The following is a 24115-nucleotide window of genomic DNA, read 5'->3' on the forward strand; positions in this document are numbered from 1 at the left end:
GGTTTGGACTGAGACTGAGCTGTCATCAGTGAATACAGCTCTTCTAGCCACAATGCCTTTTATGATATATTGTGATTCTGGACTTACCTGGCTGTAGCCACACCCAATTTTTGAGGGCCTTCTTACTGTGTTGGTAGACAGGAGTGGGAGGGTGTTGCGATCTGACCTCAGTGCAGGCTGAGCTACACCCTTTGTTTCCTTGGGGGCATCTTTAACTCTACCTTGGTAGAGGGTGTGACTTCGACACCATCTTTTATGGGGTATGAATGCTGGTTGTAACACACCATCATCTCGCCAGGAAAGCCAGACCTCTGTTTCCTGACTGAGCTCTTGGTAGAAGCAAGAAGACCCGCTGTGACTTTGGGGGCATTTTTGACTTCTGTCTCTGGGCTCTGCATTTGGCTCCCTACTGCCTGACCCCCGGATTTTGAGCTGAACAGCACCCACCACTACGTGAGACGTTGCCTCAGAGCTTCCTGCGTCTCTGTGGGATGTGGCAGCAATTTGTAGAAGGAGGAACACGAGGGACTAGACTAAAGGGAAGTGGGGCGGGCAGAGAGAAGAGCTAAAGAGCAGCTTGGAAGACCTGGACATTTGGGCCATCTTAATCATTGTAGGAGCTCTGGGGCCTGTAGCAGTTGTGCATTGGGGTGCAACCCACAAGGTCAGCAGTTCGAAACCGCCAGCAGCTCGAAACCGCCAGCAGCTCCTTGGGACTAGTCTGATATTAATTCTAGGAAAAAATTGCCACATGGACAACCCAAGATACTTGATCTCTCATTGAATCCAGTTAGATCCCCTCCCCCCATAAACAAACAAACAAAAAACGATTCCGACTTACAGTGACCATATAGGACAGAGGAACACTCCCTCTGTCGGTTTTCGAGACTGTAAATCTTTATGGAAGTCGAGAGCTGCTGGTGGTTTTGAACTGCTGACCTTGCTATTAGCAGTCCACTGTGTGACCCACTGCTCCAGGGCTTCCTCAGAGTAGCCTTTTCTTCTCGTTTGAAATACTCTTAAGGAACTTGACGTTCATTTCCAGAATTCATGAGATCAGCAGTCCTTTCTCTCCCTGAGGGCTGAGCATTTCTCACCAGACCTCGGATCCCAGGTCTTACGCGGGGCTTCTTGCCTTCCCAGGACAGCTCATCCCAACCTTCAAGTTATGGCCATCTGCCTCTCTTTCAATGGGTATTAGTATTTATATTCTAAATAATGGATCATTTGCTCCCCGGCCCCAATTTTTTAAAAAAAATCATTTCTCCTGAGAGGTGCTGGAGACCCACCTATTAAATGGGATTTCAGAGACTGCCCTGGTGACACAAGGGCTCAAGAGTGGGTTGCTAACTGTAGGGTCGGCAGTTTGAGGCGATGAGGCTTTCTGCTCCCATAAAGATGTGCAGTCTCAGAGACCCAGAGGGCCAGTTCCACTCTATCCAGTGGGGTCTCTGAGCCCAGATGTGACCTGACGGCAGTTACTATTTGTGTGTGTGTTTGTGTGTTCTGTTGTTGTTGCCCTGGAGATTTCCTGGGATTCCAGAGTTCTTAAAGTGACCTTCACAGCAGATCCACTAGAGAAGCTTCAGCGAAACATCCGGAAGAGGTTTTCATTTTATTCAGTCGCTATATGCTGCGTCTATTTCTACCCTTGTTTTTCTAAGATGAGCCATGACTTCCGCTGGGAAATCCATCCAGGCTCCTTTATTCAATCATCAGTACGTGGCCAATCCCCAGCAACACTCTTTGTCCTTCCAGCTTACCTTCTTCAGAATTTCTACATGAGTTACCTAGGTTAGTGTTTCCTTGTGCACTTTGCTTTGGACGCTGCTCTCTCTCTGAAGTGTATGTTTAGGGGAACGACCCAGTCTTCAACTCCGTTAACCCCCAGCAGTCTTACGAAGCAGACAAGCGTAGCCTCGAAGACACTGTGAGTTCAGTTTCACTGACCCGATTGCTTTTATCACTTAGGCCACTCTGACTGAGACCATGGGGACCACCTAGAAAGCATGCTTAGCCTCCCCGTGCCCTTGCCCTTGAACGAGGGGAGCCAAGCAAAGCGCCTTCTTTCATAAGCCTACAAAGAAGCCAAGGTCACCATATTGTCAACATATCATATCGTCTCTCTGAAAAACATTCCACTTGGGTGGAAGGTTGATTTTCAGAACCCCGCTTAAAGTCAGCTAGAAAATGGTTCCAATCCCACCACATTTGAAAAGTACAGCATTGTCGTTAGGTATCAAAAATGTTAAATACCCAGACCTGAATATGGCCAACACTGGAGCAGTGGTTCTCAACCTTCCTAATGCCATGACCCTTCTATACAGTTCCATGAAAATATTTTCATTGCTACTTTATAACTGTCAATTTGCTACTGTTATGAATCGGGCGACCCCTGTGTAAGGGTCATTTGACTCCCAAAGGGGTCGTGACCCACAGGTTGAGAACCACTGCTTTAGAGCCTGGTGGCATTTAGAAAGTTGGCCCAAGCTGTGAAATTTCACTCATTGACAACGATGTAAGAGTTGCACTCCATGAGTCAGAAGACGAGGGTCCCGAGCACACATGGGCGGCTGGGACGGCCTCCTATCCCTTCACTCTAATGTGGGCCAAAGCATCCAGGCCCACCGTGTTGGAGGGCATGTTTGTAAAACATGCATGCTGGTGAACACAGGGAGTGTGGGCATCGAAAAGGAGGGTCATCACAATCTTACTGAGAACTACACTATCTGAAAACAGAACAAAACTCGCCGCCATTGAGTGGACTCATGCACAGCAGCCTCATAGAACTGCCTCTCAGGCAGCGGTTCTGAACCCATAGGTCGTGACCCCTTTGGGGTGGAATGACTCTTTCACAGGAGTCGCCTAAGACCATCAGAAAACACATATTTCTGATGGTCTTAGGAACTGAGACACCGCTCCTTTATCCTTCTCTAGGCGGGTCCGCCCACGTATGAGGACCTGTGTGAAGACGGTTACCCAGGCTACACCATGCTTCAAGACAACATTTCATCTATTTGTCATTAGAAATCAATACTTCACAATATAGAGAGACATATTATTTTGTGATAAATCACTATATTTTCATTATGTTCAATTTGTAACAATGAAAATACATTTTACCTATCAGATGTTTACATGATGATTCATAACAGTAGCAAAATGACAGTGATGAAGTAGCAATGAAATTAATGTATGGTTGGGGGTCACCACCACATGAGGCACTGTATTACAGGGTTGCCACACTAGGAAGGTGGAAAACCACTGCTCTGTGGGTGTCCAAGACGGGAGTAAAATGCCTGTTTCTCGTGTGGAGCAGCTGGTGGCTTCAAACTGCCAACCTTGTTGTCAGCAGCCCCGCCTCTGACCCCCCTACACCACCAGAACTCCTTGAACAAAAGGCAGTGTGAATCGCGGGATCTCTTGAGATCTGATTTTCAGTAAAGTCCAGTCAGGGATGAGAGAGCCTGTAAGAACATCACCCATGTGGATGCAGAGGAATGTGCACTGTGCAATTCCATTTTCTGACAATGGGCAGAAGGAGGAGAAACCTTGTGATGTACTCTCTCCAGTTTTTAGCACACTTTTTTTGGATGAGATTTTATTCCAGTGAAAGAGGGAACTGGGAGATCTAGTTCTGATGCCCTGAATTTAAATGACCTTAATCAAGCCACCCAAGACATAAGGAATGAGGCATCGCTTGACAGTTTGAAAAAGAAATTGCACAGGAAGTTCCTTTTCATTTCAACAACTATGAGAATGCAGATTTGGGGCACTATAAACTGTACCCACTTTAAGGCCAGAGTCCCCAAAGAGCCCTCCTCCGTGGTTCTGAGCCCTTGTTCTCTGAACAGAGGTTCCTTCAGGTTCCCTGTAAGAAAAGGATACGTTTTTGAAGACTTCTACTTGTTCATTTATGTTTTGAAGTTAGTTTTGTGGTATAGAATAGAGACCGTGCCTAGAATTTCTTTTTTAAAAAGGTAGAATTTGTAGGAAGTGTAGGGTCAATGCAGATGCCCAGTGAATTCATTTTGGGTTCGTCACCATCGTGACTCCACCTCCTGGCCGCCCCACGTGTGCAGAGGCGAGGTGCTCCACAAGATTCGCATGGCTGTGACCTTCTGAAAGCAGATCGCCAGGTCAGTCTTCTGAGCCACCAACCCTCCGGCCACTGCTGAACCATTTGCACGGCCTGCGGATTCCTGGTCAATTAGTGGATTTGTGTAACGTGCATGTGAACCCTGTAGAGGACAATGGTGACCTGGTGGTGGGATTCTCATCATGCATGTAAGAGACTGGGGTTCACTCCCTGCCAACACACCTCATGCACAGCTGCCTCCTGCCTGTCAGTGGTGCCCTGTTGCTGTGATGTGGAGCAGGTTTCCCCGTACCTCCCAGAGAAAGACTAGGGAGCGAGGCCTGTGGATCTGCTTCCAAACCCCAGCCATTGAACATCCTGCAGATCACCAGTGTCTGACCCCATTGTGCACGAGGTTCCGTGAGTCCAGGATCAGCACAAGGCGGCTAACAGCAGCAACAGAAGTGGCATCAACCCACTTGACAGATATCAGAGTGCTCAGTGTGAGTCACGGGAGAAAGACAGGGAATTTCTACGCCCGTAAAGGGTTACAGTCCCAGAAACTTACAGAGGCAGTTCTACCCTGTCCTATCGGATCACAATGAGCTGGCAGTGAGTTTGGTTTGCGTCTTTATTGTGAACCAAACATTTTTTCTAGATTCTGGGGAAAGAGTAGTGAACAGTGGCCACGCGAGAAGCCCAGGCCTCAGGAGCTCACCCTCAGTGGGGCAGACACACTGCTGGTGCATAAACATTCGGGTATTATTGCTATGAAGAAAACAGAGTAGGGAAGGGACCCTGGGTAAGCGACAGGGGAGGGGGCAGTCTCCCCCCACCCCTGCTAGCCCACCCTGCTTACACAGAGAGCAGCCCCCCAGGAATCCAAGCGAGTGCACATCTGTAATTAGATAAGGGTATGTGACACTGGGTCACCGCTCCCTCTCATTACCCAGAATGTAAGGGCGAAACAAGCAGTTAGATGTCACGTGCACCCTGCGGGGCATCCTCTTGAAGTGCAAATGGTTTAGTGATCACAGTAGTACCGTATCCTGGTTATGTTTACTGCGCGCGTCCTGGTGGCACTGTGGGTTAGGCTTTGGGTTACTAGCCTCTCAGTTGTCAGTTCAAAACCATCCGCCACTCCATGGGAGAAAGAGGAGGTGATGTGCTCCTGTAAAGATGGACAGTCTTGGACCCCTAAGGACCAGTTCCCCTCTGTCCTGTAGGGTCACTATGAATCAGAATCGACTTCATGACAGTGGGTTGCCTTGCAGTGGAATGTTTAGCTGGATACAAACAACTTCCTGCCTCTTTCCTGTTTCTCTTCACCCCTCACCACTGCTTCCCTCTGCTCACACTTACCACCTTGGTTGTCATGGTTATGGAATGGGAGAATTTAAAGGGGCCTAAGTGATGGGGAGGAAACCCTGGTGACGGAGTGGTGTATACATTTGGGCTGATACCCGTAAGTTCAGCAGTTCAAAGCCATCAGCTCCTCGAGAGCAAGAGAAGGCTGCTTGCTCCTATAGAGGTTTACAGCCTCAGAAACCCACAGGGTCAGTTCTACGTTGTCCTGCAGAGTGTCCCTGCAATGGAATCACTGCTCCACAGTAAGGGAGTTTAAATGATGGGTCTGCAGGTCAGAGGGATCAGCAGACCCCCCAGAGGCCACCTCGTAGTACATGGCAAAATTGGGGAAAGTTTGGAAGTCTCGATCCACTTGAGAACCTGGCCCCTTCTTTGCCATCTCTTCTATTCTTGACAGTCCCCGGACCTGTGCCCTTTCTTATCCCAGGCACCTGGTTGCACCTCACTCCCCATCTCAGCTCCCAGGCCCTCGGGTCTGTGCAGTCGGGATCAGCAGGTATCCAATCCCAAATGTGTACAGATGGAGCCATTGAACGTTTTCTGTCGAGATTCTCCGTCCTCACTGCCAGCCCCCGGCCACCGTGGCACTCCCTCTCTCTGACTCGAGTCACACGCTGGGCCGGAGCACGCCCGCGCGTTAGGTGGAAACCGACCTTCACACTGCCAACGAGACTTAAGTTTCAGGAGTCTGTCTACAAGACCCCCAACTTCCTGACTTGCTGGACACCAGCTCAGGACTGCCCCACGCCCCGCCAGCCTGACCCTCGCCGAAAGCTCAGAAATCCACGAAACAGCCTTATGTTCTGACCAGCCAGCGTGTACTGCTTTTTAGGGTTTGATAGTTCACCAGAACGACTCCCTCAACTTAAAGAGTAGACGACAGTCAGACTATAAAATTATCATCGCCAAAAGGTATACAAAAGAAGAGCGCTTCCCAGACAAGTTTGGGGAGAGTTACCAATAGGAAGTTTCCTATGGCCCAGGGGCCACACCGGCCCTACAGTAGAACCAGAAAGCTCTCTGGTCCTGCAGTGTGCTGGTCGTTAATTAGCCGTTCCTGATGATAGGTAAAGCCTGCTGCTTGAGGCCAGCTGATGTCCTACATCGTCTCTGCGTGCTTGCGGCCAGCTTCACCACACTAGATCCTCAGGTGTTGCCTGGCAATTCCTACCCAAGGTGTGCAGTTACTCCAAGGGGCGGTTATCATGAGCCAAGGTATAAGGACCACCTTACTGAGAGCACAACTAGATTCTTCACTCCCACAAAGTCCGGCATCCGATGGGGAGACCCTAATATCTGTTCGTTCCACTGGCCGTGGCTGGGAATGTGGGATGGTTTCTTAGATGTTTCCCGTGTCTTGGTGAGGTGGCATGCCACCCTACGGGTGCATCATGAGCTCAGTCACTTTGTCATGGTTGACGTGTCTTCGAATCACCAAGTACCATCAGTTTTTGGTTATTTTTGTTTTTGAGGGAATTGCTTTCTCATTTCCAGAGGTGTGAGCTGCATTGGAAGCTGTCTATATTCAAAGAGAAAGAAAAGAACTTTGAGAACAGGTGTTGTGCTTTCGCGGCCCGGTGTCGACCGACTATGCCCAAACCAGCCAGAAAGCATCCACCTGCGATTGCTGCAGGATATGAATCATGTTCTGACGTCTGGTGGTACCGTCGGTGAAGTCTTTGCCTGCTAACTGCAGGTTGTTGGTTTAAGCCAACAGTGGCTCTGCAGGACAGAGAGGAGGCTGTCGCTACGGTGAAGGTTTACGGGCTTAGAAACTCGGACGCGGCTTTCGTCTGTGCTGCAGCGTCGCTGTGAGTCAGGATTGACTCGACGGTAGTCGGGTTGGTTTGGCGAGGGTTCTAGAGCATGTTCAGGAAAGCAGGTCAAGACCGCTTACGGAGGTTTGAAAACACTCCTGGGACGTGGAATCAAATGATAATAGAATCTTCCCACAAACTTCTCACAGAGCCTCAAGTTAATAAACCAATATGCTGCACTGGCCCCTTCCATCCACCAAGGGTGCTTTGTGGGCAGGCAGCTTGGAGTCTGAAACGCAGACATGTCTCTGACTGACGTGCGCCTCTGGCCAGCTTTTCCAGTGCTCCGCTCCGCTGATGTTTCCATCTGCTTCTGCCTGGCTTCTCTCTGGATATAAAAGCTTATCTGCTGAGTACATCAAGCCTGCGCTTTCAGGACATTAAGAGCAAGAGGAACTGAAAGTTGGCAAAGCCATGCTGTAGTTTCGCCGGTGGCAGGACCATTTGATGGGACTAGAATGAAAAGGGTCATGTCACTGTGCACCGAACCCAAAAGAGTAGGGAGAATATTTTGAAAGGACACGTGCTTTTCCCCCCAAAGGATTGAAAGAAGAAATAATCAAGCAGAAAGTACTTTTGAACAGGCTCTGGGTGGAAAAGGCCGTCTGGTAATGATGGTATCGCAGATGAAAGAAAAATGCTAAGACGGTGTCTGAACCCCTTTTTGTGCTCTGTGATCGCCACGGGGGTTGGCTTAGCAGCAGAAAGACACCACCTTCCAGTGCGGACATCTCATTTGTGCTCCATTTCCAGGTTTACTTAGCTCATTCCCTAATGCACCCCATTTCTGAGGGACTGTCTGATCAATGAAGGATTTACATTAATTGGCTCAAAACCAGCTTCAGCCTGTTTGTATTAGAATGAGAATTTGAACAACGTTGATACATGCCCCTACATCAATAAATGCCTCTACAGAAGGTCCTTGTGATGAGAATCACCTTCATCGAATAGCTGAACTGCTGGAACAGCTGAGACACCGCCGAGCGCGTCCAGCACAGTCCCTGACCTGCTCCAGGTGTGGGCAGGCCCAGGGATTTTATTCTGGTTTAACCCACAGTCTCGTTGGGTGAGCCCGGACACAGCAGGCACACTCACTCAGTGCACATGTTTACTTGTCGTTTAGGAAGAAAAACCCTTATAAAAAACATCCAAGTTGGATCATTTTCTCTTTTTTGACATTATCAAGGATTTCATTTTACCTGGATTCACAATCAAGCTCTTTCTAGTTTACAGAAACATGTATATGAGAGACTTGTTTTTATCTCGTGCAATAAAAACCATTACCTCTATAAAGGAATGCCTTAAAGGGAATTTTGTTTTTGTTTTTCCCTCTTTTCTTTTATGATAGGTGGGTTGCGATTCTCTTTTTCTCTCTGCAACACTAATAGCAGTTTCCAAAGAGCCCTGGTGGCATAGTGGGGAACATATTGAGCTGCTAACAACAAGGTCAGCAGTTCGAATCCTCCAGCTGCTACTTGAAGAAAGATGAGGCTTTCTTCTCCCTAAAGATTGACAGTCTCAGAAACTGAAAGGGACAGCTGTGTTCTGTTCTACAGGGTTGCCATGAGTCAGAATCAACCTGACGGCAGTGAAGTTGGCTTGGGGTTTTGTCAAAACATCCCTTCTGATGATTAGAACTGACGATACAGGGTTGTCATCAGCCAGAACTAACTTGATAGCAGTGGGTATCTTTAGTAGGAAAAGGGGTGGGGAGGTGGTGGTGGTATATTTAGTGGGCTGTCAGTTACATCGCACCCTGCCTATTAAAGCTGTTTTCTGCTTGATAACTCAGCAATTCAAACACAGTATTTCAGAGTGCTTTATTTTGTACAATTCTGAATCTTCACCAGAAAAGTTTACCAGGTGGAAACATGTCACGAAGATCCAAGATCCCTGGTTTCTTAGTGCAGCATCAAAAATAAAGTATTACACAGATAGTTCTGAACCTGCCATTCATCTTTAGGTTTGAAAACCAGTGAATTGAAACAGATCCATCTTTGAGAAATAGATCCCTTCATTAAGAAATGAAGATGTTGTCAAATCCTAAAGTTTTGTTGCGAGCTTTAGTGTAGCCGGCAGAGTACCAGTGGAAAAACTAAGCCCTCCCTGCCATAGAGTCCCTCTGAGCCCTCGGTTACAGCTCCTCACAGGCACTGCGGTCTGGGAGGTGAGATCAGGCCTGTGATTCCGCCCTGCCCCCTCTGATTTTAGTTGCAAAGGTCCCCAGAGGCATACATGGTTTAGCACTGGACGACTAACCACAAAAGGGGCAGTTCAAACCCAGCCAGAGGCCTGAAGCTCTGCTCAGGCAGTGCACGCCTCGGGGGCCCTTTGTAGTGTGGGTCTGCATGCGGGTCACCGTGAGTCAGACTTCACTCAGTGGCCACTCTGCTTGCTTTTTTGCATTTTGGCTTGAGATCAGACGCTGGCTCTTTGTTTTCCTCCTTCCTGCACATGGCAGTCGGCATCCGTTCACCAGTACACGATCAGCAAGGATTCGGGTGAGCTTTCAAAGCGCGTGAAGACCATGTGACATTTTGTGAGGGCTTCCCATCTGAACCCCCCCTGTGGTCTCCAGCAACTAGGGCACATGTGTCATCAAGTCGACATCGACGCCGACGCCCAGTGACCCTCTAGGACAAAGTAGAGCCGCTCCTGTGGGTTTCTGAGACGGTGATGGTTTACGGGAATAGAAACCTTATCTTTCTCCTGTGGAGCAACTGGTGGTTTCAAACTGCTGGCCTTGTGGTTAGTAGCCCGACAAGTAACCACTAAGCCACCAGGGCTGCCTGGCATCTAGAAGTCCCCTGTAATTGACATTTTCCCACTTGTACCAAGCTCTCGCCAAGCTCCATTTCTTTGATACGTTCTTGCCCTTTTCAGGCCAGCTGCTTCTCAGGGTCCACAGTAGCATTAAACTGAATGTTAGTTGCATTTCTTCCAGAACAGCCGTCCCGGCTCTTGGGAACCAGTCACGTCTCCTCTGCTGTGCCACTGGGTGTCCGTGAGTCTCTGAGATGAGTTGCTCCCCTTTCTCCTCGGTTAGGTTCGTGGAGGCTCGAGCGTAAGAACTCTGTTGGTTGTCCTGCTCACATCTGGCAGGCTGCCGTGCAGAAGGCAGTTTGTCTATTTGATGTGTTCTGTTTAGCAATTTAGATGAACTTGGCCTCCTCTCGATTCTCCTAGAAGCCACCTAGAAAGTTGCCCTTCCACGCTTTCCTGTAACGTCGCATTTTCCATGGCCATGGGGGGCAGCCTTTGGTGGGAACGATGAAGAACCCCGACACACGGGGAGAAAGGACAGGAGGCAGGACCGAATCTCGTTCTGCAGTCAGACTGTGGGCTTTAGGGAAACCCTACTTCCTTGAGTGCGTCAGGCATTTAGGGAAGTACCGCCTTGTGGTAATTGCTAGAGTGCTAGCCTCCCACCGACCTTATGTTTCCATGTTGCAGAGTCAGCTACAATTTTACCACCTAAAAGCAAAGTCTGTTTGATCTTGAAAGAAGTGAGGGGAGATTGAAGAGGCCAGTGAGAGTGTGGTTATTATTTCTGCATAGGCTTGTAAAAGAAAGTCGTCTTGCAAATACAGAAAGGCTAGTGTGGATCCAGCGCGTTCCTTATGACGTGTGGGAAACGAGATTGCAGCCGTGAATCCATAAACAAAAATGTCTGCAATCGACTGCCAGTCGTGAAAAACCAGCATCACTGACTTACTGAGCGCTCCCGGGCCTCTCCGTTTTTGTCGGCAGCTGACGTCTTCCCCTCCGTGCTTTGTGAGGGACAGGCCACCGAGCACGTGTACGAACCAATGGCAGACTTCGTCATGACTCTCAGTAGCTGGTCTAACAATATCTGGTTGTCCAGCTCTAGAAATTATTCATCACCACTGCTGGGGAAACCTCAGCATTCAGACTGCCAAGAAAATAAAACAATCTATATTCATTCAGTTCAAAAATCCCTTAAACAAAGAGGTCCATGATAAGGGCAGAAAGGAGAAAGAAGACTTAACAAGGCGTTTTATTAGACAGTTGTTGGGAAGTAGGAAAGGGGTCACATTAGGAGAAGAAATTTTGATGTCCGCTAAGTATGTTTCTCTTGTTTTATTTATGACAGAGAAAATATTCTAGGGAAAAAATAGATCCCCAAAGGCCAGGAGCAAACGCGTGAAGCTTAACAATTTGTCCATTGTAACTTTTGTTAAGCCTTGGCTTTGGGATCTGTGGGCCTTGTTCTTGTCTTTTGAAGGACTGGCTTCGTTCTAAGCTGCTGGATGATGGTACTTGTGATTGATGTCTTGGTAGCAAAACAGGCTGTGTACACTGTTCCAGGGGATGAACGGAACGTGTCCTGATCCAGGCTGTAAGATCTTGCTCTGGCAGGCCGAGCAGAATAGATGTGCGGACTACTAGTTCTCCGGTGTCCAGTCACATCATCAGGCCACTCTGTGTGAGTTGCCTCTTGAGCTGTTGCCGCTGGCTCCCCTGTGAGTGTGGCTTCCCCTGGCAAGGGCATACGCATTGCTGTGGTCCCCGGTGTTGATGCAGGGCTCCCCGAGTGTTCCTAAAAGCCTGCAGAATGCCATCGAGGCAGGAGTTCCTGCCCTCAAAGAGCTCTCCTTGTCATTGAGAAGAAATCCCGTCCACACGAAACCAAGAAGAGAGCAAGATGACCTCGCAGGAAGGAGCGGCAGAAGTTAATGCCTGGAGAAGCATTGAGAGCTGGGCGCCCTCGGAGCCGTGCGCTCCCTTGTAGGAAGGGGGGCGGACAGAGGGCCTCCGGCAGACCGCGTAAGCAGTGAACAAACATCCGCTGTGTCCCAGATCGGTGGTACCTCTTTTTACCTACTCACCCCATTGCACCCTGATCACATAAGGAAATTCACTTTCTCGCCAACTGAAGTTCAAGCAGACGGGCCCGCGGTTTGTGGAGTTTTGTAGTACACCCATCCCGCTCCCCAAATCCCTGGCAGTATAGCTGCCACGTCGCAAATGCCTTCTTTGGTTGTTAACCTGAATGGAGAGGGCATGGGGAGAGGTAGAGGGAATTCTTACTTAACAACTCAGTGCATTTCGTTTTCATCGATTCCATGCTTTATGTTAAAAGCCATTTTTAATCCCCATTTTAGAGTAAAAGCCATTTGTTACAAACGACCTGTAAATTGGGCACTGTTTTCTGTACCTTGGTAACTTTTCAAAACTGACAGATGATGAGAATGAGAAGATCAGTCTGCGAACAGAAAATCCAGCGATAACGTGGGACTCTGCCTCTGTACACGTTCAGGTCTCTCAGCAAACTGAATGCTGTTTCGGGGAAATTACTAAGTTTCCAGCCCAAAGCTCCTACTGATAGAAAATACAGAGAGCCACGCATCCCATGCTTTTTACTTTGCCAACACAAGGTGCTTGAAAGAGAAAAACAAAGCCGCTAGCTTCTGTCTGAAAGAGCACTTGCAGGTGCCCCTCGACCCCCTGTCTCCAATGCTTGCACTGGGTGCTTTAAAGGGTTTGTGGAAAATTGGCGTTGAACAATAGCAGATTTTTTTCCATGAACTTTTTGAAGCCCTCTTGTACGTGCTGACCGGTGTTCTCCTTTGGAGCGTGCCCTTTCAAACTTAGTGTGAGCTGCCATTTGTTGTATTCACCCTACTGATGAAAATTATGGCATCATGTATTTACTGTGATGTATTTAACGGACCCGCCTCCCACTTTATCCTGCCTCTGACTGTCCCCCAAGCCAAGGCATCAGGGCACCGATGAACGGCCCCATTCGCTCCTCACACTCTCGACAAGAGTTGCCTCTCTGTGTGTTTTCCAGACGTGCGTCCCTACAGAAAAGCCTGGCGCTGGCGGTCATCTGGGATGGCTTCTGGTGGTCGGACGGCCTGCAACCAAGGGCTCAAGCAGGAAGAAAATGTTTTGAAACTGATGATGGCAGCATATATGCCAATGTGCTTGACATGCTGGATGGGTTGTGATAGGAGCTGTATGATCCCCCAATTCAATGGTTAAAATAAATAATTAAGATATTAAACCAAACCCAAACTAGTTACATCTTTTATATGACACAGTTTAAAATCAACATAGACTTGAGAGGCACGCTTCCCATCAAATACGCTGTGTGCGCGATGCTTATGTAAGTTATCAACTGGGCTGGTATCGTGCTTTGTGTACCCTAGATGGTGACTCCTGTGACGTCCCTGTATTTCGTAAGTACACAAGGCTGAGAGCGCAGACCCAGTAAAGGAGCTAGAACCAGAATCCTGGCCCAGTCTCTCAAAGCCGAGTCCAGGTCTTTAACGACCGCTGTCTGTTGGGTCTCTCGGTTGTGTAACTACCCCCAGGAAAAGGAAACCACAAGTCTTGCCAAGTAAAGAAAAACACTCACAGAGTCGGAGGTTATCTCTCGCGCCCTGGCAGCCTGGCCTGTCTCCCTGCGCCACGGGCGCCCTGCTGGCCGAGCACTGTGATGACTGCACAGGAGGCAGGAAAGCACTCAGTGCAGCGGGAACGTGGAAGTGTGTGGTGCTGAGGAACCCCTCGTCGTTCCCGCCGAGCCGGTGAATCGTGTGACACTCATTGCTCATCATCTCCGCCTCCAGGGAGCTCCTCCTTCACTGAGCGTCGAACATGTCAACTCCAGACACTGCGGCTGCAAGCCGGATGAGGCCGACACGGATGGTGCCCGCACCAAGCCCACGGTTCAGGGAGGAAACTGCAAGGAAGAGTGTGCTGGGTGCTCTCCTGCAGGCAGGCATCAAGGGCAGCAGGAACACGCTAGGGAATGCCTGACTCGGGATAAGGGAGCTGTCCGGAAGGCCTCGCAGAAGAGGTGACTTATAGTCACGTCTTGAAGAAGGGGGAGCTATTCACCAAGACAAATAGGAGGAGGAGCCACGGTCCAGCCAAGAGAGAAGACAGTAGACAGTCTAAAGCAGACTCTGCCGTGAGTGCTTCCAGCGTGCTTCGGAGTTACGGTGTACCTGGAGTTCAAGTGAAACATGCGGGTGGAAGTTGGAAAGAGAGAGAGAGACTGAGAGAAATAGAAGGGCTAGGAAGCCCAGAGTGACCCCATCAGGGACGGAAGAGACCTAGAAGGAGAGTTGTTTGCAGCTGAACCTGGTTTAGTTAGAACCGCAGAATTGCTTCTTGGACCACTGACTTCCATTGTGTGTTTCCGTCCCTCCTCTCTTACCCCTCTCCATTCATGCCGTATGAACTTGGTTCTTGAGCGAAGGCTGCTGTTTTCATCGGGGGTGTTTGATTATTCTAATAGGTGCCTCACCAGTCTCCAGTCTCCTCTGCTTCTCACTGCCAGCAAGGCTACGCTGGCACATAGCAACCCTTGAAGGACGGGGTAGGCCCTCCCTGCGGGTTTCCGAGGCTGTCCGTGTTGACGGGGGTTGAAAGCCCCATCTTTCTCCCGAGGAGGCGTTGGCAGTCCAACACATCAGCACTGCATGGCCAAGGCGCCTCTGAGTTACTTGGGACTTTAGACTTTCTGGAAACTTCAGAATGTAGACTTTGGAGAGCTGCAAGGTCCAGGGGGAGGCCCTAGGGTAGTGGATGAAATGGAATATGAGGACTAGGTGAAAGTTGGGTCTGTCGTCAACCCCAGCATTGTCCCATCCAGCTCGAGGTGTCCCGGCTGCAGGGAGGCAGGCGAAGAACGCAACATGGGAATCCAGTGAGTTGAGAAGGATCGGTCGCTAACAGAGCGAGAGATGGTGAAGCTCCAAGGCGCGTGGAGGCTCGGTGCTGGGGCGGGAAGAAAGAGCACCCAGGAATTAGGAGGATGCCAGATCGGTGCCAGTGGAGCCCTTCCCAAGGCCTAAGCTGAGCCTAAGTTGTGGCCACTGATGTAGACTGGAAGCCATGTTTAAAGAACCCCCCAGTGTGAACCATCAGGGCGTCCCAGATGAAGCAGGTGATGGGGTGGCCAAGGACCATACAGTGCTTAACAAGAGAGTCTGCAATGGTTTTTCAGCTCCATAAAGTCATGGGAAGTAAATTTAACATGAAGAAGAAATAGACTGCTCCCTGTGAGGAACTGTATGTTTAGTTATCCGAATAAGAAAAGGATGGAATTGTAGTTTCTCTGAGGAACATTGGGAACTTCTGGATTTGTCCTCTGCTTTACAGTGACGTGGCTAACTTGCTGACATTTTATAAATAGCATTTATTTATTTTTAGCGTAACGAATGCTAATCTTCTCTGTGTGTTATTGTTGTTTTCCCCAACAGGCTCTTAATCAAGTACCGACACTGTGGACCCAGGACAGGTGTGCCCCATGGCCTGCTCTGAGCAGTCTCTTGTGTCATAGAAGACGCCCCAGGCAAACCATCTCTCTGTCGCCTTACCTAGAAAGTAAAGAAGATGGATCCACTGACCAGCCATCTGACTGTGTACTTTTTACCTTCGGTGCCCTTTTTAACCTTAATATTCACTCTGGCAACTGCTGAGAATGTGACCACCAGCCCTTTAAATGGCACTGATGTGGTCTTGGGATCTGTGCCCGAAATCCTTGCCACAGTGGACCATATCATAGTGAAGGAAGGGAACAGTGCCTTGATTAATTGTAGTGTTTATGGCATCCCTGACCCACAATTCAAGTGGTACAATTCCGTTGGCAAGCTGCTGGAAGAAGAGGATGAGACGGGCAGAGGAGGAGGTAAGCACTTACATTGTGCCAAATGCCATCACTTGTAAGAGTGAACCGGAGCCAGCATCTTGGAACACCCTTTGTGCTTGGTGGTGGGAGGCATACTCGTTTTAAAGATCTGTCTCTTGCTTTTCTAAAGCAGGAGAGGCAAAGATATATCCTGAAATCCCCTCCGCAGTATTTGATGCATTGTTCACTCAACCCCCTGCCCCTCCAGTGAGCTCAAAAGGCCAAGATCGAATATTGAAGTCATTTAAACAGTCTCTTGGAATTTTGTAACAAGCATACAAAACACTAGAGGGACAAATATAAGGGAAATTCTCCCAAGTGTGTGTTCCAGTGTGTTCAGTGGGCATGGCCTCAATGCACAGGATAGCAGTGTTTACCTTAAATGTCAGTTGAATTCATTGACTCTGGATTTAAAGGTCACACTCCTTGAAAAAGTAAGCTGGGCGGGGGTGGGGCTGGGGTGTCCCTGTGGGAGTTCTGAGCCACCAGTTCAGGATGGTTTGTACTCCTGGGATACTGGCAGAAGCTCCCAGGCTGCTGCTGCTCTGACCAGCGGGAAGGAGGAGGCCATGCCAAGAAACATCATGTGGCAATGGGGGAGTGTGTAGTCTTTCATGAATGAGTTTCTGATTTTAACCAGTGACCTCCTGGCCAGAAACGATGAACCGTCTGCCCTAGCTTCCCGGAGGAAAGACTCCAGCGGCAGGGAGATTTCTGTCACAAAGAGATGGCATTCTACCATGAAGCACCTTGCTTGGTTTAGGTGTGAGGAGTGATTGTCTGGAGACCTGAACCTGATCTGATTGGCCTGAAGAAGGACTTGTATTATAGATTTTAAAGCTCACTTCCCAACTCATAGCAGCCCAATAGGATAGGGTAGAACTGTTCTTGTGGGTTTCAGAGATTGTGACTCTATAGAAGAAAACCTCCTCTTTCTCCCTTGGAGCAGCTGGTGGTTTCGAACTGCTGACCTTGTGGTTAACAGCCCAACACATAACCTCCACGCCACCATGACTCAAATCAGTCATTAGTCACCAAGCATTTAATGTGTGGTGAATGATGGAGTTGGAGATGGGGGAGTAAAAAGACCATTGTTCTGAAGGAAAAAGCAGGCCATTCCTTTCTCACACCCTTTTGTTCAATCCACGATCTTTTAGCCTATAAATGATCCCCTGAAGAGTTTCTGCTCTGGGGCAACCTACATGTTTCTTCTCTTTCCCGCATTTTATCTTAATTGCTCTGAAAAAAGAAGCAAGCCTCCAGGAAGGAGGTTATATGTAGACCTTGTCACCTGTTCCTCATTTCTCCTTCACCCTCCCTCCACCCTCCCGATATCGCCACTCACACCACTGATCCTGAGGGGTTCATCTGTCTTGGATTCCCTGTTTCGAGTTCCTATCTGTGCCAGTGTACATCTTCCCCCGTCCAGCCGGTTATGTAAGGTAGAATTGGGATCATGATAGTGGGGGGGGCGGGAGACGTCGGATAGTGTAAGATATGATAAAATAATAACTATTTATAAATTATCAAGAGTTCAGGAGGAGGGGCGAGCAGGGAGGGAGGGGGAAAACGAGCTGATACCAAGGGCTCAAGTAGAAAGCAGGTGTTTTGAGAATGATGATGGCAACATACGTACGAATGTGCTGGACACAAATGATGTATGTATGGATTGTGAAAAGAGTTGTATGAGCCTCTAATAAAATGATTAAAAGAAGAAGCCTAATGCCTCTTTTCCCCAGGAGCTAAATGAGTGGAGTTTTCTTGCAAGGACACACGTCTGGCTCACCGCTGTGCTCCTCCTGGCTAAGGCTGCTAGACAGCTGTGTAATGCAGCGGGCTGGTGCCTGGGGTTTCGCTGGGGGGCTATCACTTGCACAGCTTTTGGCTGGACAAAGTAGTAGGCCACTTCTTCCCTTTAGTCAAAATAATATACATTATGTGCTATAGGTACGTTTCTGTGCTAATTTGGTAGAGTCAGACTCTTGCCCCATCAAGTACAAATGATTGGACTGTAGAGTTTTTCAGTGAGAAGCAGTGTAATCCAAAGCTCTCTTTTACCAAAATGTGCCTCAGGACCTGCTGTGATGTAGGGGCGCAGTGGTACCTAAAACCTTGACTACAATGGAAGAACAAGGGCAGACTACCCCAGGCCACAACTCGTTTCCACTCTTACAGCTCCCTCTTCCCCAATGCCAAGGCCAAAGGAAGTGACGTCACACTTGTGAAGGATGGGTCGTAACTATGGCAACATATACACACATAGGCCCGTGAGCCTCCTCAGGAGGACATCCAGCAGACTTGGGCCACTGCTAGGTATGACTGAATTTGGGGGATCGTGGCCTTCAGGCCCCAATGTACTTTCATGTGGACCCTGAAGTCAAGGTTATCGCCGGGCATTAACAAGTCAGAGCTGGGCACTGGACCCTTGAACCCTGAGAGTAAGAAAACCTTGGGATTAGCATAGTGCCTCACACCTGAATTCCAATCCCAATACTGTGGGTACTGTCCCAAAGTAGTACCTTACTGACTCAAAGGCACAGATGTGCTGTCTTTTCTTTCCCAGCATGTTATTTGAGGGCCAATTAATATCCCAGTCAACAACTTAGACATATTTTGTGACCTAACTTATAGACCCCTCAGTGTACTAGCGCTCTTTCTGCTTCCTGTCTAAGTTCCCTGCTTGCATTCACCCATCTTTCTGCCCCTTCCTGCCTTCTGAACTTTGATGATGGAAAGCTGCTTCTCTCTCGTTCCTACGTCGTGGATTGTTCTGAGAAGCACCGTCCTCCTGGCTGTCACTGTTCACTCTGTAGGCCTGTGGTTGGACTGAAAGGTGAGCCAAGGGAGTGGATTCAATGCTAGGTTCGAAGGGTGACCAATGGCCATCATCTCACGGGTTCCACCAGTTTTCATCAGCAGCCACTTTGGTCTTTTTTATGACTGTGAATTTTGTCCTGTATTTTTCTCCCATTCTGTCCAGGACATTCTACTGTAGCCCTGTTCAGAGTGGTTGGTAGTGATAGTGGGGCACCATGTAGTTCAGGTTTCAGACGATTGGAGTCAGTGGTAAGTGTGGTCCATTGGTCCTTCAAATGGTTGCCTTAGTCTTTGACTTTCTTCACCCTTTGCTCTGCATGGGAAGTGACCAGTAGTTGTACTGTAGATTTTAAAGCCCATGTCCCGATTCATAGCAACTCTATTGTATAGGGTAGAACTGTCCTTGTGGGTTTCAGAGATTGTAACTCTATGGGAGTAGAAAGCCTTGTCTTTCTCCCTTGGAGCAGCTGCTGGTTGTGAACTGCTGACCTTGTGGTTAGCAGCCCCACACATAACCTCTATGCCAACAGGACTCCAATCAGTAATTAGTCGACACAGTGGGATGTAGAACATGGTCTTGATGGACTCTGTTATGCCAGTTGACCTAGATCTCTCCCAAGATTATGATCCTAAGCACTTGAATCCAGTGACCTCGGCTCTGAAGGTACTTGGTTATGTCTAGAACGTTTGTATACCTTTGACCCCTGTATGTTATATATTTGGATGTATTTGCAGCACATAGAAATATGTTTGTAGAAATGGCCTCTGCTAAAGCTATGACTATTTGTAGGTATACTCTCATGTCATCCCATACCTGCTCAGCATATCTACCTGTGTAGCCAAAAGTAAATTATTGTTTGTGATTACTGTAACTACAGGCTTGTGCAGGTAATCGTATTTACGGTTGTTGCCTTTTACTCTTGCATCCCTCCCAGTGTCTTCCTTTGCCTTGGTCATGTTGTGTCTTACCTCTCTCTTCGCCCACGCTTATACATGTCTACGATCTAGTTCGTGCTGTTTCCTCTGCAGTGACGGGTGTGAGGGCCGTAGCTGACCTCCTGGCTTCCCTATTGCCACAAGGGAAGGGGCAGCCATTCCTCTGCCCTCCGTTCTTCTTGGCTGGGTTCAAAAATGAGTTGCGTTAGCCACACACAATTCTAGAAAAAACTCACAATTATGGGAGTTTATAGCTTATTGGGGAAGGTGATAATCAGGATCAGTCAACAGTAAAGGTGCAGTCATTGGTCCATAACCAGTGTCTGTCCTCAGCCAGCAGCCAAGTCTCTCTCTGGTCCTCAGCCTCTCAGCCACTTAATCCCTTGGCCTCTGTTCCCACGGGCAAAGAAGCTGCTTTACCACGTCCTCTTATGGGCTTGGCCCTGCACCTCTGTTTCGCCCCATGGTCTCTTTGGCCTTCACTCCTTGGGACAGAGATCTTGACCATGGCCCATTGGTTTCTTTCTTCCAACAGCCCTGTGATTTATCTTCTTGCCAAGATGACTCAGAGGATGATCAACTTATTTCACTTTGCGTACCGTCCTCAAAGTTCATCATGCTGTGAGATCTTTGGTGGATTACTGGATGGTATCCCATCGTGTATATGCCCCATAATTTGCTCGTTCATCTCTTGAGGCACACTTAGCTGGTGTCCATCTTTTTGCTTATGTGCATAATGCTGCACTGAACATGGGTCTGCATCTCTCTGGCCATGTCATGGTTCTTCTTCCTCCAGAACATACCAGGGGGCTTTAAAAAGCTCGTGGGGAAATGGAATTAAAAAGGAATGGAATTTTTCCATGAACTTTCTGAAGCACCCTAATAAATCTAAGAGTGGGATTGTTGGGTCATATGAAATGTTTTATTTCTGGCTGCTTAAGGAATCACCGCCCTGTTTTCTACAGTTGTTACACCATTTTACAATCCAACCAGCCTTTTATGAAAACCACAACCTCCTCACACCCTTGCCAGCATTCATTGTTTTCTGTTTCCTTTTTCTTTTTCGTTTCCTTTTTATCATTCCTACTATTGCTGCTGCGGTGAGGGGAGCCCCGGTGGTGCAGTGGTTACTTGTTGGGCTGTCATCTACAATACAAGGCCAGCAGTTCGAAACCACCAGCCACTCTTTGCTCCTATAAAGTTACAGTCTTGGAAACTCACAGGGGCTGTTCTACCCTACCCTATAGTGTCAGCATGAGTCCGTATCAACTCAATGGCAGTGAATTTCTTTTCTTTTTTTTTGACGGCTAATGATTGTGAGCGTCTTTCCGTGTGTTTGTCAGTTGCCTGATGTCTTTCTGGTGAAGTGTGTGTTCAGATCTTTGCCCATTTTCAAATTGGATTGTTTGTTTTATAGTTGTTGAGGTGTTGAAGTTTTGTATACATTCTAGAAATTTCTGCCTCATTAGGTAGGGAATGTTTCCCCGTGTGTAGCTTTTATTTGGGGGGTGGGAGGGGTGTGCTCGCTTGGAGAAGTCTTTTGATGCATTCAAATGTTTAAGTTCATCCCCATTGTCCAGTTTGTCTTCTGTTGTTTGTGACTTTTTAGTTATGTTTGATAGACCAGGTGGTAAATTAAACTCACCGCCATTGAGTCAGTTCTGGCTCATAGTGACCCTATAGAACAGGGTAGAGCTGCCTCAGTGGGTTTTAGAGACTGTAACTTTTTACAATAGTAGAAAGCCTCCTTTCACCTGTGGAGCTGCTGGTAGTTTCAAACTGGTAACCTTATGGTTAGCAGCCCAATGCTTAACCATTAAGCCACCAAAAACAAAACCAAAACTCACTGTCATCAAGTTGATACCAACTCATAGCAAACCTTACAGCCACCCTATTGGATAGAAGAGAATTGCCCTTCTGAGTTTCTGAGACCATAACTTCACAGCAGTAGTAAGTCCAGTCTTTCCCCACCAAGCAGCTGGTAGTTTCAAACTGCTGGCCTTGAGGTTAGCAGGGCAATGGGTAACCACTACACCAGCAGGCTCTACTCTGTCACCAGTGACTCCTAAACCTCCCCTTCTTGTTTTCTTCCGGGATCTGGATAGTTTTCAGCTTTACATTTAGGTGATGTGCTGTCGTAGTTGAAAAGGATCTTACTATCTTAGAAAGTACCATTTAAAAAAAAAGTTTTCCTGTGTAAATGGTGAAGAGGGGGTGGCCAGATGTAATGTCCTCTGACTCTCTGATTGCCATGAGGCAGGGGTCAGATATGCCTTTACCCACCATCTTGTCTTGTATTTTAAATCGTCACAGTTTTATTGACATAAAATGCTTTTCAAGGGTGTAAACATAGTAAAGGTTGTGGGGCCGTCGCTGGAGTCCACTGTAGGCCGTTGTCTTCTTGCTTGTGTGCATTGAGACTTGCTCCCCTCACCCTCCTTGACCTAGTCTGACCGCAGCCCTTCCTCCCACAGCGCTCTCCACGTCGACGCGGGGCCACCCAGGACTCGCAGGGAAACAAAGCCACCGAGCCATGGGTGCCTTAGGGAATTTCTAGGTTACCACAAGCCAGGATCCGAAAACAGTAAAGAGATGGTCAGTGGCCCCCAGCAACGCCTCTCTCAGCAAGCAGCCAAATCCCGCTCCAGTCCTCGGCCTCCGAGCCAAGACTCCCCAGACCAAACGCGCGGCCGTGGCGTCCGTTCTGACTCAGGATGACCCTATAGCACAGAGGAGAACTGACTGCTTCTCTTCACAGGAAGAGAAAGCCTCATCTCCCCCCCGTGAAGCAGCTGGTAGTTTCGAACTGATAACCTCGAGGTTAGCAGCCCAGGTGTACAACCATTTTGCCACCACCTTAATCCTCTCCATCACCATACCAGAGAACTGCCTTCAAAATCGGACGATAGCCACAGGCCTGGAGTCCAGAATGATAGTACATCACAAATCTGGCTGGAAGGGGCCATATGAACTGACTCCATCTCAGTCCCTCTTCATCAGTTTATAGCAAGGTAGTTAAGGTAGAGTTAGCCAGTACAGAGCCTTCAGCACAGAGCACTGTTCCCACAGAACTCAGCGATCCATCATATTTGTAGCCAACAGGATCAATTAGAAATGTTGAAATCTCAGGAGGTGATGTACTTTATAAAGAACTCATGATATTCGTACTTGATGTTCCAGCTCAGCATAATCATGGTCATTACAGAGGATAATTGACATGGGCTGATATGCAACGCATTGTACCTAGCAGCCAAGCAAGAAGTGAAAAATGCCACCCATGAGAATTGTTGTGCCGGAATGACCTTTAGGAGAACCCATAATCGAGACCACTTCGTTTGTGGTAGGGAAATGCCCGTCGTATAAGCATGGGCATATTGTAGTTTTCAGAGAGATGGGCTAGCAGTCTTAATGTAGCTATATTTGGGTGAAGTGTTCAAACGTGTTGTTTTTAGGTGCTATTGGGTAGGTTCCAGCCGACAGCGGCCCAATGAGCAACAGAATGAAACACTGCACGGTCCTGTGACATCCTCACAATTGTTCCTCCACCCGAGCCCATCGATGCAGCCACTGTGTCAGTCCATCTCTTTCTCGCTGCCCCTCTGCTTTCCTGAGCTTGGTGTCCCTCTCCAGGGACTGGTCTCTCCGGACAGCATGTATATAATAAAGGATGAAGACAAGGCCTCCCAGGAACCCTCTGACTAGACTTCTTCCAGGACGGATCGGTTATTCACTGGGAAGTCCTGGGTACTTTCAATGCTCTTCGCTAGCACCCTAATGCAAATGCATCGATTCTTCTTCGGGCTTCCTTATTCAGTGTCTGACTGTCACCTGCACATGAGGCGATTGAAAATACCATGATGTGGGTCAGGCCCATCTTAGTCCTCAACATGACATCCTTGCTCTTCAACACCTTAAAAGAGGTGTTGTGCAGCAGATTTAACCAAATACAATGTGTCCTTTGACCTCTTGTCTGCTGTTGTCATTGGATTGGTTGGAGCCAAGCAAAGCAAACTCCATGGCGACATCAACCTCTTCTCCATTTACCATGTTGTTACCTGTTGGTCCAGTTGTGAGGATGTTGTCTTCTTTACATTGAGTTGTAATTCATACAGAAGACTGAAATCCTTGATCTTCAGCAAGTGCTTCAAGGCCTCCTCATTTTCAGCAAGCAAGTTTGTGTCAGCTGCATGTCACAGGTTATTAACTAGCCTTCCTCCATTCCCCGTGCTGCATCCCTCCTCATTTAATTCAGAATCTGTGATTATTTGCTTAGCGTATAGATTGATGCACTTAGCTTAATTTTTGATCAAACATAGGTTTAGAAAATTATATAAATATGTCTTAAGACAGAAAGACTGGGACTACTTTTAAGACTAAGCTAACAACACTAATTTACTCTTATTGGCAACAAATTTGTATATAATTTTGTTA

General features: G+C 48.1%; 1 protein-coding gene across 1 annotated transcript in view; it reads left to right on the plus strand.

The window, feature by feature from the left end:
- The window catches only part of MFAP3L (microfibril associated protein 3 like), a 51077-nt gene that overhangs the window by 8803 nt on the left and 18159 nt on the right, over positions 1–24115 (plus strand). Inside the window, exon 3 of the mRNA XM_075556878.1 lies at positions 15504–15931. Coding sequence (XP_075412993.1) covers positions 15637–15931 — 295 coding nt within the window. The 5' untranslated portion in view covers positions 15504–15636. The remainder of the gene's footprint in view (positions 1–15503; positions 15932–24115) is intronic.

This window comes from Tenrec ecaudatus, chromosome 8, assembly GCF_050624435.1.
Source record: "Tenrec ecaudatus isolate mTenEca1 chromosome 8, mTenEca1.hap1, whole genome shotgun sequence".
In the NCBI taxonomy this organism is placed as follows: Eukaryota; Metazoa; Chordata; class Mammalia; order Afrosoricida; family Tenrecidae; genus Tenrec; species Tenrec ecaudatus.